This window comes from Lynx rufus, unplaced genomic scaffold (assembly GCF_022079265.1).
Source record: "Lynx rufus isolate CCGP_SWC_20201006 ecotype Redwood Valley unplaced genomic scaffold, mLynRuf1.p SCAF_23, whole genome shotgun sequence".
Lineage (NCBI taxonomy): Eukaryota > Metazoa > Chordata > Mammalia > Carnivora > Felidae > Lynx > Lynx rufus.
In genome coordinates this window covers 14752722-14768948 of record NW_025814838.1, presented here as the reverse complement: position 1 = coordinate 14768948, position 16227 = coordinate 14752722, and the positions used below count along the sequence as shown (strand labels likewise).

The window sequence follows — 16227 nt, the reverse complement described above, 5'->3', positions numbered from 1 at the left end:
CCAGGAGGGACTGGGAGGGATGGGAGGGGTGCCATTAATGTGCAAACCAGCTTGACGGCTCAGGATTGCCATTTGGACTTGGAGCTCTGAGAGCTGATGGATGATTTTGCCCTGTGGAGGAAGTCAGCACCTCAGCTCGGAGCTTGGAAGGATGCCGCCTCAGGAGAGAACCATCTCTCTGTGAGACTAAAATGCTCTCTACGCCTGAGTTGGGGAAACCACTGAGTCCCGGGCTCTTCCCCCATCGTCTCAGATTGTGTTGTAAGCACAGAAGTCTGGTACATCTTTGTGGGCTGCTCCTTAGAGAGAGGGAGAGTTCAGGAGGGGGCACTGAGCCCGGGCACAACGCGAGGTGGAGGCCCCTCCCGGAGTTGTGCGGTGCCCTCGTGATACCCGTCAGGACTGACCCTCAGGTGTTAGAGACAGGGTTTCCAGCCTGCACAGGGTTTCCAGGCCTTCAGCCTGGTGGAAGATCTCTGGAGTGGGCCCGTGTACCCAGCGACTCACAGCTAGGTGACAGCCGTCACGTGAGGCAGAGCTCACATGCCCAAGGGGACCCTTGAAGGACCCCTTAAATAACCCATGAGGATTCCCTGAGATAATCCAGGGAAGTCATGAAATCATACGTTGTAGGTGCTCAGGAAATGACTTGCCCTTGAATTTAAATCTTGGTTCATTGGAGCCACACACAGTGGTTTTGGAGAGTTGCAGAGCGGGTATTTGCACCTGGCTTCCTGGTATCCCAGCCTGCCATTTTCTCTTTCCCCTCCCCCCACCCCAAAGAGCCGTTACCTGCATCGCCATGGATGTCGGTCTCCTGAGCCCCTGGGTGGAGTCTGATCTTAAAACGGGGGCCAGGGTATAGAGGGGCACAGCGAGGAGACAGTGTGACCCCTCTGGGTGCCCCAGGTACCCTGCAGTCATCAGGTCACATGACCCTCCACACCCCCGTGGGGGCCTCCAATTATTATCCCTCTTTTCAGAGGAAGAAACTCAGGTTTAGAGAAAGTAGGAGTCACGGTCACTCAGTTGTAAAGCTAAAGTCCATTTCTTATCCCAAAGTACACACCGTGTGTCTGAATAAAAAAATACACATAGACTTAAACTCAGTCCCTGAAGAATGATCCTGGGGGCTGGGCGAACACGCCTACCCAGGCCCTTCGTCTTACTCGTAGACATGATCGATGCTGTCCTAAATTCTGGTGTGTGATGCCTCTTAGAGGAGAAGTCTGTTTTCCTCCGATCCTCATTGTAAATTGAAATGACTAATTTTGATCTTTGGTTTCGGTCAGATCAAACCGGGCGCTGATCAACGTCTGGATCCCATCAGTGTTTCTGCGGGGCAAAGCGGCGAATGCCTTCCACGTGTATCAGGTGAGCGTCTGGTTTTCGGCCAGATGTCACTGCTGGGGTGGAACCAACAGCCTTCTGTTGCACTGTGGTGCCTCTGCCCCTCGGCCACGGCCACGGCCTCCCGACGCCAGCCTCCCAGTTGCCGGGCCTCCCCGAGGAAGGGGTCCTTCCTTCATGCAGACAGGAGGGGCCGGGGTGGAGCTTCCTTGTGTTGGTCAGGCCCGTTGGTGCAGATGCTGCAGATCTGAGCTTGGACAGCGGGAGCCAAAATGGGATTTGTCGGCTTGTGTTGCAGCCAGAGAGTCAGAGGGTACGTGGGGCCCCAGGCATGACCGGGCCCGTGGCCGGAAACCTGCTGCCATCCGCTCTGTCCTTTGCTCAGGCGTCCTTCTCGGACTGGTGCTCTCTGCGGGTTGATGGGTGGCTTTCAGCCTGTCTGGGTGTTTCAGTGTCTCTCCCGGGCCTGCAGGGATGGGTGATGGACCCGTGGGAGGGGCCAGGTTTGGATGTGACCCCTGCTGGTGCTGGGGTGTGTCTGATGGAGGGAGGGGAGTTCTTCTCTGAATGAGAAGCCGGGTACTCTTCTCAGCAGAAGGGGCAACAGTTACTTGACGTAACCCAAAGAGCAGACGTCTCCTCCTCCTCGGGGGAGAACTGGTCGGCTCCTGGCTGGGACTTGGGTGTTGGGGACTGAGGGGCCTGTGCGTGCTTTGGGGGTGGTTTATCCCCATCACGTGGGACTCCAGTTTTCCATATTTCCTGATTTCCCGATGCCTCTTTCTGCCCTGCCTTCCTACCATCTTTTCCTCTATTGTCTTTTACTTTTCTTACCTTGGATCCTGATCTCCAGCCAGTGGTGTTCACCTGTCCTGGACTGCTCTGTTTTCACCACTGACTCTTAGCTGCTTTCTGCTTCCGTCTTCTTGTGTCACGACAACACAGACAGAGACAGAGCGAGACAGAGAGAGACAGAGCATGAACGGGGGAGGCTCAGAGACAGAGGGAGACACAGAATCCGAAGCAGGCTCCGGGCTCTGAGCCGTCAGCCCAGAGCCCGACGCGGGGCTCGAACCCACGGACCGCGAGATCATGACCTGAGCTGAAGTCAGACACCTAACTGAGCCACCCAGGTGCCCCACGTTTTTGTTCTTACTCCCCATCAGCTCTGTGAAAAGTCTTGAGTTTTGTTGCTTTTTTTTTTTTTCTTAAGTGAGGAATTGACCATCAAAGAAGACATCTCACCTATTAAGATATTTTTCTCCAGAGGCTGGATGGTTAGGGAAAAAAAAAAAAAAGACACTGACCTTGAAGATAGGAGCCCTGGTTTCAGTTTTGTAACCTTAAGTGAATCTCCATTTCCTCACGAGTAAGATGGAAATACTACCACTCCTTGCCTTGCAAAGCTCTTGTCAGCGTGAGGGGCGTGTGGCGGGTAGGACACATTCTGTATTCTCATCTTGGAATTTCTGCTGTTCCCAAATGCTCGCCCTGTGTAGCCTTCAGTGGCAGGCATGGTGGCAGGTGTGTGGTTTATAGGAACAGGCATCTGTATGGGACACGCATCTTGAAATCTCACAGACAGGTGAGCTAGGGTTTGGCAAGGAAGCTTGCACCAGAAAGCGACTGGAGTTTACTTGTTTGGCAACGGCACTAAGTAAGTAACTCGTCAGTAAGTGTTGGGGAATCTGAGTGCTCCGGATACTCTCACCTTTGGCTTAAGAAGAGAGTTGGACGTGACAGATTTCCATACATCTCCTTGGTTCTCTTTCTCTTTCGATGCCACACCAACCAAAAACCGTCTTCGGTGAGTGTCCTTTGAGTTCTGCTTTGCGGCCATCAGAGAGCCGGGAGGTGTTGCCCAGGGGGTGAACAAAGTGAAGCAGAGAGCTTTATCTTAGACCAAAATTGCAATGTGATATGGGGGGTGTGAGGTAGCACCTCTTGAATGCAGCTGTCTTTCTCCTCTTTGCTAACAGTGCTTCTGGTCAATATCTCACAAGCAAAATCCACACACCATGTTTGGAGACATTCGAGAAAGCTTTTTACGGGGTTCTTACCGTAAACGATAAGGGAAAGAACAAGAGTCACTGAAAATGCTGATACCATTGACATTATTTTTCTTAGTTTAAAAAATGCCATCTGTATATTTCCCCAAAAGATTTGAGATAATTTCTAGAGGAACACCTGTAAAAGAATGATAACATAGAAGTAAAAAATGAAATGTCAGGGTCTGGGAAAACGTAAACTGGTAATACTTCCGTTAAGGAAATCACGGAAATCTGTCATGAGATCCTACACCAATGTTCTTGTTGCTTTGTGTATTTCCTGTGGGCTTCCTGGCAGCCAGGGTGAAAATGGAAATGTGCCTATTTTGGATACTACCATTGCTAATGAGAAGAAAATACATGAGCTCCTCAAAGGGAGCTCTAAAAGAAATTTCCACACAGAGCTGTAGATTAAGCGATATTGAGGGATGTAGTAGACAATCCCCAGTTACATGCCTGTGACAAGTCCCTGTCAGGTTCCATCACATCTCCCTCAAAGGAAGACAAGTGTGTAACCTCCAAACAGATATCAGTTCATTCGAAGAGCCAAGACCAAGGGATCATCATGTGTAGTTTTCTCAGTAGATCTGGGCTTTCCAATATGACAGCCACTAGCCACACACAGCCGTTTACATTTAAATGGACTAAAATACAGTAAACTTAGAAATTCAGTTCAAGTCCACTAGTCACATTTCAAGTGCTTAACAGCCATATGCTGCCAGTGGCAACTTTATGGGGCAGCACAGTTACAGAAAGTTTCCATCATTGCAGAAAGTCCTCTTTGGCAGAACAGTGTCTCCAAGAGTGTCGGAAAGCAGGATAATTTTATGTATGCTTAACCAGGTTCTAGAAAGACGGGGGCTGGGCATTAACAAATCCTGCTGGGAGAAAGCCACTCCGTTTTCAGCTCTTCCACGGTTTGGGGTTACCAGGGGGAGAAAGTCTTCAAGTGTTGACCTTGTGCCGTCCACACCCGACGGCGGCGACAGGAAGGAGCAGACTTGAACTTGATCTTACTTGTTGTCTTGTTTTAATTGTGTTTAATTTTTACATTTCCCGTCTAGTTAAGGCACAGAATCCTGTTTTCCATTTACCACAGTGATGCATTTTTTTTAAGTTTTTTTTTTTTTGACAGGGGGGTGTTTGGGGGAAGAGCAGAGGTCAGGTGGGGTGGGGGGGGAGGGAGAGAATCCCAAGCAGCCTGCATGTCAGCCCAGAGCCTGATGCGGGGCTCGAACCCACAAGCTGTGAGATCATGACCTGAGCGGAAATCCAGTCAGACGCTTACTGACTGAGCTACCCAGGCACCCTGCATTTTCCTTCTAAAATAAATTTAAGAAGAAAGAAAGAGACTCTGCTTGAAGAACAACGCTAAATAAATGATAATGCAAGCAGCCAGAGTTTGGGACAGTGTTATGTATTTGGGAAACACTGCGCTGAGGGAACAGACCGCTTACAATAAAACAGTCATGGGGAGAATACTAACAAGAAGCTGTAGCGGCCGCTGCCTCTCGCTGGTGTGTGTGCATTATGCCAAATAGCTCACTGAGTCCTCAAAAGCACCCTGTGAATAAACTCTTCTTCTCCCCATTTTATAGATGAGAAAACAAAGGCACGGAGAAGCATAGCATTCAGTAACATTTTTGGAGCCCAAATAGCATTTTCTCACAAGGTGCCGGTTTCCAGAGGTTCTGAGACTGAGGGTGAAGCTCTTTAAAAACCCAAGAGGCAATTGGGACAGTTGCCTTCAATCTGAAGGGAGGGGCCCGGCCTGCCTGGGTGGCCGCCCGCGTTTCTGAGAAGGTGGGCCGCTGCAGCCCAGCAGGGAGTTTTCTCTAGAACTGCGGGGGCCACCGCAGGGCCCAGACATGTTACCCATCGAGCCCCCCGCCTCCACAGGCCGGGCCGAGACGGTCTTGCTTAGGGAAGTTGTCCGAGCAGGTGTTGGCGTTGGCTGCTCTGGCCGTGGGCGGATTTCAGGGAAGCTCCTTCAGAGCTTCCTGTTTGGGCAGCGTCAGGGCCTGGAGAGCCTGCCCGGAGGCCTGGCAAAGGCAGTCCTAAATGCCAGACGCGCTGAGATAGCCCACCTGATGCACGTGGTACCAATGGCTTTCACCGTTGGTGTGGCGGGAAGAGGTCTGGAATTCTATTTTGCGCACGGGGTTCTGGCAGGCGGACCATCCCCGGACAGGGCTGAATGCAAGGTCTTAAAAAGCGGCTCGCGCCTTTGAGCGCCAGGATTTCCACGCTCCGTCCCCGAGTCCGAAACGGGGGCTGAGGGGTGCTCTGGCACTAGCAGGAAATGGCCGCGTTTGAGCAATCCTCAGGACAGAGGTAAAACTGGTGTCCAGAACCTTCCCAGTGGAAGGTTTGTGTCCGTGAACGTCTCTTACGCTTCTGGCCGCTGCTGATGCTGGGCTGCTAACAGACACCAGCCAGAGACACGGTGATTGAACAGCAACACGTGAACCGGGAGCAACTATTTATTTTATTATATTTTCAATTTTCTTTAACATTCGTTTCCTTTTGAGGCAGAGAGAGACAGAGCATGAATGAGGGAGGGTCAGAGAGGGGGAGACACAGAATCCAAAGCAGACTCCGGGCTCCGAGCCGTCCGCACAAAGCCCCACGCGGGGCTCGAACTCATGGACTGCGAGACCGTGACCTGAGCCGAAGTCGGACGCTCAATGGACTGAGCCCCCCAGGCGCCCCATGGGAGAAACTGTTTAATAACTGGTTTTCTTAGTTTCTCTCTCCTTCTTCTCTCTGTGTTTACACAGCATTGTGCTTGTGGGCTCGGTTTTCTGTCACTTCCATATCATTTGTTGTTAGTTAGCACCTGGTTTATACCTTAGCAGTTGTTTGATCTTCTTCTCCAAGTACCCCCACTTCCAAAGAAGATTGAGGTCCGCCGTCTTTAATATTCTGCTGTAGTGTTCATGAAGGCATGGGAGACCTTCAAACAACCTGCCTATTTTGTTCTTAAGCAAATATTACAGGCACTAAACTGGAATGAAATAATCCATCCATGTGCTTACGTTCAGAACCCTTAAGTCTTTGCCTTTGAAAAGTACTGTTGGTGTAAGTACAGCTGAAACCCGTCCTCCGTGTGGGATTAATTTCAGACTTTGAATTCAGCCACCGGAAACACTGCCTACTGTAAAATACTCCATTTGCACAGCACAGCTAATTAGGTCTCCTTTGTGTATATATATATATATATATATATGTATATAAAATCATTGCTTTGTTTCAGCCAAGCTCTTCCCTTCTGGATGGAAGAGGTCCCCTTTTCTAGAAGCCACAGCGTGTGGTGTTGGTTAAAGGTGCCCCAGGAAGGCCCAGTGAGTATTTGTGGTCCCACCCGGAAGGACCCCGTGTCACCTGGGCAGTCCTTTTGCAGGTTTATTCCATCGGGGCGTGTTTTTGTATGTGAGGCCAGGAATCCATTCTTTCCCCTGTTAATAATACATCACAGGGTCCAGGTGGGCTGCACGGGGTGTGGAGGAGGGTGACGCGTTTGTACTCGAGGCTGCAGGCTTCTCAGCCATTCCTTTTCATCCCCTTTCCTAAGAGGCTTACCCCGCAGGCCCTCCAGTTCTCTTCCCTGCGGCTCTGTCTCGAGGCTTGCTTTGCTGCTCTGCAGAGAGGGAGGAATTCGTTAAGTGGAGACGGATGAGACAGACACAGGACCCACAGCTGCGGTAATGTGGGCTCTGAGAAGCCCCTGCCCAGTTCCGGATTTGGGGGGAAACGGACCGGCTCTGAGGCAGAAGTGTATCTCTCTCGTCCGCGTCTGCTCCCTCCTGCCACCCCTGTTGTGCCCCAGGCAGGCCCTGGGATTGCTCAGTGTCGTTCCGGCCCCGTCGGCCTTTGTGCTGCACGGTGGGCAGCGCCCTGGGATGGCTGGCCTTGGTGCTTGCGGTCCCTCCCCTTGAGAACGAACCGTCCCACCAAGTGCAGCACCTGAGCGCCTCTACGGTTCACGGCACGTCGGCCTCCTGCTGTTCTGTGATGCTCAGGGCTTCCAACAGAGCCTGAGACCGGCAAAAAGAAAAAGCACGTCCCTTTGGACGTACAGGTCACTGTTACTCTCTGTTACTGCTTGTGTCTTCCCAAGCAGGAGGAACTACTTTTTTGCTTCACAGTATAAATCCTGTATCCATCCGAAAGCTGTTTATCGAGGGTCTCCTGTATGCCTGGCTTGTGCTAAATTCAGCAGAGCCAGCGGTGAGCGAAACCTCCTGCCCTCCCCGACCTGACCGTCTGTGGGGGAGACACATGCTGTGAAGTAAACGTACCTCTCGTCGTAAGGGCTGGGGAGAGAGGTACGGGTGGGAGGGACGGAAGGCCGCTCACCTTGCACAGCGACAGGTCCCATGTTGGGCACAGTGTCTGACATGCCCCTGTGAGATGAGTACCCTTAGCGCTCCAGTAACCACTTGACTGTGATAAGCTACTCTACCTAGAAGCAGACATAAAAAGAACATTCAGTTGAACGTCTCTGGGCACGTTCATACATTGAAAAAAGGCTTTATTTAGCATCTACTTGATCAGGGGCTCCACATCGGCTACCCGAGGAGCTACGGAGAGCCAGATACCTTCGTCCTCCGTTTCCGGGGCTGCCAAGGAGGTGGGACCGCCAAGGAGGTGGGACCGCCATTCGCGCAGCTGAAATGGAAGACAGTGTCCGTGCAAAACTCTGTGAGGCTTTGCCCAGGGCTGAGCTCTTCCAGCCGGGGCGCCAGTGCTCAACAGATACCTGATATCTAATATCCAAATACCTGATATCAACAAATACCAAATCACATGGGATTGCATAGAGGCCTGAAGTATTGAATGCCCAGGCCCCAGTACCTGAGAGTTTGGCCAGCTGGGACGTGCCCACGTGGTGCCGGCTTTAGTCTTGGTGTGGACCGAAATTCCTTGTTGCATTGGACCAGTGACATTATTCGTCAGCATCTCCAAGGTGCCTGTTCGTGATTCCTTCTCTGCCCTTCCTGGAGAGGTTTTCCTGAGATGGTTTCCTGATACAGCTTCTTTGTCAGGAGCTGTGAGCGGGGCTAACGTGCAGACCCAAACGCACGTGTGTCGTCGGTCCCTGTCACTGCCCAAACTACAGCTGGGGGCTAGTTTCCGGGTGGGTACCGCCCCCCACTCCGATGTTCCCATTTGCTGGCCCCTGTGCTTGTTCCCTCGTGGGCATGTTTACATGGGGAGCCGTGACTTGGGCTGAGGGCGCGAGTGGAGGCAGTCCCGGGTACTTGGATGGCAGGGTCCTCGGGATCCAGCCGTCACCTCAGCAGAACCCAGCCTGATCCTCTGACAGGACCCCCCCGTTTGCAACCAGGCCGGGTCTCCTCAAATCGGGACAGTGTGGGAACGAGCTGACCACCCCTCTTCTGACCAGGATACTAATTCCCGAGGTAACACCTGCCCTCTCCTAGTCGTAGTAGAGTGACACCCAGCTCTAGGGCTTTGCCACCTGGGGCACATTAAATCGAACGCAGTGCAAGGAAGTGTTGAAAGCAAAGAACTTGTGTCACTTGTCACAGGTAAGGAGACAGGGAGACAGGTCTCAACACACCGTCTCTCCTTGGGGTTAGTGCTGGAAGCTTTTATTCAACGCATCACAAGGCGAGGGCAGGGAGTTGGGTACATAAGCAATCGGTACGTTTTCTGTTACTTAGACGCTTAGGTTCACCTGCACCTTTCATGCTTCTGTCATGCCCGTCAGCCTGCTAGTGTGCACATCATATGTTCGACCCAGTGGTGGAAACCCCCGCCCGTAGGAGGAGAGCTGAGACTGTAACGAGCCTCAGGTAACTGGGGCAACGTGGGGGCTTCTGCGCAGGCCCTGAGCTCCCTTCCGGCTCAGACGGTCTCACGCAGGGGGTTTTCAGTGGAACCCTTGGCCATATGTGTCCTTGGTAGGAGCTGCAGCTTCTGCAAACCAGACACATTCTTTTTCTGCCTTCGTCTCTGTCCCCTCCTCCCTCCTGCTGATAGCTTTCAGTCCTCCCAGTAACTCTGCACTGAGTCCTGACTAACAGAACTTAACAGAGGGGATTCATTGGCTTGCCTCATGGAAAAGACCGAGGGCAGACCCAGCTTGAATCTCAGGGACTCCGTGTCCTGAGGGCTGGTCTCCCATCTTTTGAGAAAGTAACTTTTCCCTTGCGTTGGCTTTGTTCCCAGCCGGACCGCAGTGGCACGAGTGTTGGTGGGCACCTACAGGCTGACCTCCCCTCGGCTCAGCTGACCCCAGTGGAAAATGCCCCTGTTCCTTTCGAGGCTGGTTCTGACTCTCGGTGGCATGGGCCATACCCCTGTCTGCTCATTGCCTTGTCCAGGCGGATGGCGTGCTTTTGGGTTATATACCTACTCCTGACACTTAGGGCAGTGGAATAAGGGTGTTTCCCCAAAGGAAAATGAGGATGCTCTGACCGGCAGTGGGGGGACTTGGGCTGTGCATCACCTGGGCTTCCTCAGGAGCCAGCTTGCTAGAAGACATCTTCACACCAGGGTTTCTCTGCTGCAGCACAATTGACATTTTGGATTGGATAATTCTTTGTGTGGCGGGGAGGAGGAGGTCTCACCTGTGCATGAAGGGATGTTGAGAAGCATCCGTGGCCACTACCCACTCGCCACCCACGCCATCTCCGGTTGTGACAACCCACAGTGTCTCTACACTTTGCCAAATGTCCCCTGGGGGCATAATTTCTCTAGGCTGACAGGTACCACTCCACACGGATCCCCCGAATGCTGTTACGGTGTTATTTTGTTGAACGTAAATGGGATCCTGTGATACATGCCTTCTTTCTCAGTACTCAGACCTCTCTCTTCCTTACTCTTGTTAAACTTCGCCACATTATTTCCCAGTATGAGGGAGCCTTTACTTAATGGTCTGATGACGGACATTTAGACTGTTTTCATTTCCTGGCCATTGCAGACAAACCTCCTAGACTGTTCTCGTACAGACCTCTCTGTCCATATCGTAGGCAGGTCTTTAGGATAAATGACTAGAAGTGGATTTGCCAAGGTGCAGGATGTATACCTTTTTTATTTTAAATAGGCCTAGCTAAATTGCTTTCCCAAAGGCTGAACCAATTTTCAGTCCTTCCAATGCCATAAAGGAATATTTTGTCCCCGTGTCCTTGCCGTCACTGGGTATTATCAATCTTTTAAATATGACCATTCTGATAGGGGGAACAATGACATTCCATCGATGTCTGGATTTGCATTTTCCTTATTGCTAGGGAGGGTGAGCATACGTCTGTACTTTAATCTGCCATTTGTGTTTTGCGCGTGTGTGTGAATTGCCTGCTGGTGTCCTTCCCTATCGTTGTGTGGTACTGTTCATCCCTCTCTTACCCATTTGTAAGAGTGCTCTGCCTAGTAATCCTTTGTACTATACGTTTCAGGCTTTTGCTTGTCTTTTAGCTTTATTATGAGGATTATCGAGTGTTCTTCTATTTCCTGGTCTTCACATCTTGGGAAACCAGGAATTTCTTGGTTGACCTACCGAAGCATACTGCGCCTTACTTATTCTATGTGTGGTTTCACCAGCCCTGAGGTATTGTGGATGTTCTTTCCATTTTAGAGGTGGACAAAGACGTGTTCACAATGGTAAGGAAATAACTTGTCTGAGGTCTCAGCGCAAAAGCATCAGAGCCAGATTCACTGTTGGTCTCCCCACCCCAAGTCTGGGGTTTTCACCTGGACTCCCAGCTGCCTCCCAGAGGACAGAATAGAGACCAGAGAGGGGAAGTTGGAGAGAAACAGGTTTGGGCTCATCTACTGATCTCTCCAACTGTGTGTTCACCTCTCTGTCTGTCCAGCCATCCTGCAGTGGGCTGGGTGCTGGGGATATTGTGAAAGATAGAGACGGAGCCTTGGCCATTGACGACTTGATGTAAGATTGAATGTGGAGAGCTGTTTAATGGCAGAGTGGGCTTATCAACTACTGATCTCAACACACACCCCCACCACATTTGACCCTGTGCTGTGCGGAAGAGACCAGATGACCACTGAGGCCCCTTTCCACGTTTATAAGTTTGTGAAAACTTGACTGTCTGATCTTTCTGGTCTGCATGGGTAAAAAAGGAATTTTTTTCGGATTTTGATTTCACAGCCTGAAAAGTAGACACACAGGTGCTCGTCCATCTTGAGACTGACCCAAGCGTGAGAAGCAGCCAACATGCCGACTGCCCCCAGCCTTGGACTGCTTGGAGGAAGCACCTTCTGGGCTCCTCACAGCCAGCAGAGTTAGGACTGTAGACTAGGACTGGGCCAGAGAGCCGGGTGCTGCAGAGCAGGGGTGTGCCAGAGCCCCGTTCCATGCCATGGTGTCTCAGCAGAGGCCAGAAGCCCAGCTTCTCTCCATGGTTCTCATGTGGTCATCATGGCCTTGGCTGCCATGTTTATACTTGAAGTCTAGACCCAAGGCTTGTAGCGCACCACCCTGTGCAGGTTGGAACCTGTAGCTTCGCGTGGCCCTGCTCTCCTGAATCCCTGCTGGCCCTCTGGCAGGAGGTCAGCCCCACAAAGCCACCGCTGTGTGTCATTTTTACTCACACCTGTATCCCCAGTGCCTAGAATCGGGGAGCAGGCTCAGTACACGTTGCATGGGTGGATGGATCAACAAACCATGTTGACTCTGATTCTCCAGTATATTCTGATAGGCCCCTGTCTTCAGAGTTCTCACTGTGGGTTTGTTTTCAAACTCTTCCCCAAACTCCTTGGTCCTCTTGGATCATTTCTCTTGTCATTCACTCTCAGCCTTGCCTCACTTTCCTCACTGATTAAAACAACTCTCCGCATTGTTTATTACTAGCCCCGCCCTGGTTCAGGAAGTTTTACCCCCAGGTAGTAAGCTGTTTTGTGGTGTAGTAATGGTTTTAGTTTCTCTAGAGTTCAGTGGTCAGGGCGGTCTGTACTGCTGACTGTAATCCGCGGACTTTCCCAGAATCACCTGTGCACACTCGGGGCTCCAGTCCCAGCACCTGCCCCAACATTTTAGGTACTGGGACTAAGAGTTCAGGATTGGCAGGCAAGGCCTTATCAAGGTCCAACAGTAAGGATTCATTGAACTCCTATGAATCAGGCACTGTGCTAGGTCCTGGGGATACATCAGTGAACATTGTACAAGGTACCCCCCCACTGAAGTTTATAATCCCACCAGAAAAGAGCATTAAACATACTAATGTACGCATAACATACAGATAAATCTATAGTTACAAACTGTTGCTGTGAACAAACACTGCACAGGCTTCCAGAGATTGTAAGAAAGGCCCAGTTACACCGGGATGAAGAATGGAATTTTTGAGAACATCTGCTCATTCCTGCACAACAATTTGGAGTTAAGTCAACAGAAGAGGAACAGCCCAGGCAGAGGGGATTTCCTTGAAGTAGGAAAGAGCTTGGGGCATTAGAGGAGTTGGAAGGCTGCTGCATCTGAGGGGGAGTGACAGAGGGGAGAAGACAGAAGCTCAGGGTGCTTCAGCCAGCTGGATCTTCCAAGGCTTTGTAGTGAAGCCTGCCTGATTGCCTGCCTGTCCATCCACGGAGCCAGCCATCCCTCCACCCAGGCAGCCAGCCAGCTGTCCAGGCATCTACCCGTTCATCCACACGTCCGCCCGTCCACTTACCCATCCACCTGCCGACCTGATCACCACTGCAGGAGCTAGGTGAAAGGAGATGGTAGTTAAGACGTGCAAAATGGCCATGACAGCAGAGCAGATGCTGTGTCTTGAGGTGTGAGTTCATCAGGGTTTCGGGTACCTGGGACAGCTAGCAGTTCACATGTAGACTCTAGCCTCAGTCCCAGCTTCAATCCCCGATCTGCTTCCTGGTTCCTAGTTGGATGACCTTTTATGACAGCAGCTTTCTCGTTCTGCTGAAGCCACAACATTCTCACCTTCAGAATGGGGGATGCTGCGTCCTTCATAAGATGCTTGAGAGCCCCCGATGAGTGTGTTTCTTTAGTGCCCTCGGCCCGGTGCTGCGCCTACTTGGTGAATGGGAAGGGCCCAGAGGGTGCAGCCGCTCTTTGTTCAGCCAAACCAGTGTGCAGCGCAGGCACGCTCATTACACGCACCTGTGACTTGAGATAGACGTGTGTGGTGTGAGTCTTTACACGCGCAAGTAGGCCCTCCTAGACACACAGTGGTCCGCACCCTTAGAGATGTGTTCCTCTCCAGCGGGAACCCAGACCCGTATGACCCTCTCCTTCATTCCATATGGTTGAGCAGGTCGACACGCGGTCTGCTGGTCCCTGCTTTGCTGAGGCTAGAAGACCCGCACGGCAGCCCGGAGCTGCCAGGCTGGGCGATGCCGTGCTGCGTCTCCTCAGTGGGAACCGGGTAGCAGCCCTCTCCCCCACCCCCCAGGCCCTCTCCCCCACCCCCCATGCACGCCCTGAGGTCGAAGGGAGGCAGTACGCGGAAACAGTTGATGAGCAGCTAGCAGCTGCCCAGATGTCCACTGTGATCATTTATGTTCACGTGATGCGTGTTTTCCCGAGACCTGGGGCGTGGAATCATAACTCCCGTATTTCTGTGTTTAAAAAAGTACCTCTGCATTGGAGAGTACATGCCTTTCCTGGCCCGGGTGAGCCCTCTTCGGATCTGTAGGACTTGAGCCGTACCGGTGTCGGAGGGCTTTCGCACCCACTTGAGCCTCCGCTGAATGGATGCACCCCCACACATCCGGGCCGCTGGTTTTTCCCCTGAGCTGGGCTTTTTCAGAAGCCTGGGGCTCATAATGAAGTAGGAAGGGTGGGGCTGTTGCTTAAGCTTTGGATCTTTTTCTACTCCTTGCAGATACAGAAAAGCGTTTTGAATCCAACCTTTAAAGGTTATCTCCTTGTGCCGCCGGCAGACTCATCCCGAGAGACTGTGAATTCCAGCTCCCCGCCAGACTTCCCAGCAAAGTGAAATTCCGTCAGACTGCTCTGGCTGTCTGCAGTCGGAAGAAGCAGCTCAAGTTGGCGGCCTCGTGGAGGCCGCGTGTCAGGGCTGGCGGAGAGGGGTGTGTGAGAAGTGTGTGGGGCGCTAACTGGGGTCTCAGGAAGGCTCATAACGGTCTTAGGACTGTGAGCGCAGCGTGATGGAGACGGGGGGAGGGGCATCTCCCCCCGGCGCTATGTGGCTGCTGGTCCACGGTGGCCCAGGGGGTGCCGGGCCAGTGTGGCGGCAGAGGGCCCCCAGAAGACTTACAGGGAAACCAGCCACTAACACCTCGGTTGCCAGAATCACGGAAAGGAAGACGGGCTGTATCTTGCAGCATGTGATGGAGAGGAAGCTACGTGCTAGACTGCAGAAGTCAGTGAGTCGTGGGATCACGTCTGCCCCGCCCCTGCCCACTTTTACGTTAACCTCTGGACGAGACACAACATAGGCGAAACACAGATCAGGCCGGTGCAAATAGTAAGCCCCGATATTTATTGACCCTTTCCCACACACAGTTCTGACCCTTGCCGCCACCCTGTGAGGGGAAGCGTTTTCACCTCTGTTCACAGGTCGGAGAGGTGAAGCAAACTGCCCGGGGTGGCACAGCTGCTCGGTCTCAGGGGCACACTGCAAGCCTAGGTCATGATCATCCTCCAGCCCTACGTTCTTTGAGAGAAGAAGGCTGCTGTGTTCTTATTGACGGGCTTTCCCCCAAAGTAAATGTGGAATAAAGATAATGACGAGGGTGCCGGTGATGTGATGGCGGTCGATGGTTGGTCCTGACGGGTCACGTGGACGATGAGGGTTGGTGAGGACAACGATGGTGATGATGGTTGACGAGGGGGATGGTTGGTGAGGAGGGTGGTTGGTAACATGGCAGCAGCCGCGTTTCCCGTGCACCCGACACTGTGCCAAGTTCTCTCCATGTTTTATCTCCTTAAACTCTCACAACACTCTGATGGGAACGTTCTAATTATAGCGGCAGGAACAAGAAGAGGCCCATGTTTTCCCTGAATACCCTATTTGTGTTAAGGAAAAGCTTATCAAGAAAGAATCCGGAATCTTTTCACAGCCGAGAGAAATTTTTCTACACACTACAGCTGGTTTTCAAGTAGTCCTCGTCAGGGGCCTAGCGGAGCCTGGGGAGCTGAAAGCCCTGCCTCGTCTCCAAACCTCCCTGGCTAGGTTTTGGCCTGGACTTGCCCAAAGCACAAAGCAGGCCCCTCTTCGTTTCCAGCCCCCTGGCCTTGAGGAGTAGCGCTCAAACGCTTTGGACTTCCAGCTCTTCTCACCAGAAATAGGTTGTGGCTGGCTTGGCTGCCGTCGGTCTGCTTTTCAGACGCCTTGGGCCTTAGAGCCCTCAGGATCGGGATGTTATTTACTTGCCTCTGTTATTGACCAGCTGTGTGTTTACCACACGTGTTCCTCGTCTGTAAAATGTAGCTGCCAACCGCCTCAGGTATGGGATTGGCATGAGAATTGAGTGAGATCTAGAGGAAAAGTGCCAGCCACCATTCTTGGCATATGGTAGATGCTTCATAGACCTGTGTTCCCATCTCGCCGTCACTCTGCACTGCTTATCTTCATGTGCTTGTTGTCTGTCACACTTGGTCCTTGCACACCCTCTTACTTTTCTGCTGCATCCTGGCGCGTAGGCTAGCGCCTGTGGGAAATGTCTCTAGAATGAATGGATAGGCAAGCATATGGCCTGGGGAAACCAGTGTTTGCACCAGGAGTCAAGGCGTGGAGGTGAACGATGAAGCTAGTGAGGTGGGCTTGAGCCCTGTGTCTGGGCCGTTCGTATTTTTCACTCTCGAGCGTGAGTCCCACAGAGTGAAGTTAATAGCTGTGTTTCTGAACGCCTGAGGACCGCGGGC

The 16227-nt window shown here is 52.1% G+C and overlaps 1 protein-coding gene across 10 annotated transcripts in view; it reads left to right on the top strand.

Annotated features, from left to right (window-relative positions):
* SNX29 (sorting nexin 29) overlaps positions 1-16227 on the top strand; it is a 499996-nt gene that overhangs the window by 359005 nt on the left and 124764 nt on the right. For 9 of the 10 annotated variants that reach the window (XR_006963587.1, XR_006963584.1, XR_006963586.1 and 6 more), the window contains one exon: positions 1293-1374. The exons of the other annotated variant lie outside the window; for it this stretch is intronic. Coding sequence is in view for 5 of the 9 variants with exons in the window: in XM_047087507.1 (XP_046943463.1) it covers positions 1293-1374 (82 nt within the window). In the remaining 4 variants the exon portion in view is untranslated. The remainder of the gene's footprint in view (positions 1-1292; positions 1375-16227) is intronic. 10 annotated transcript variants of the gene reach the window in all.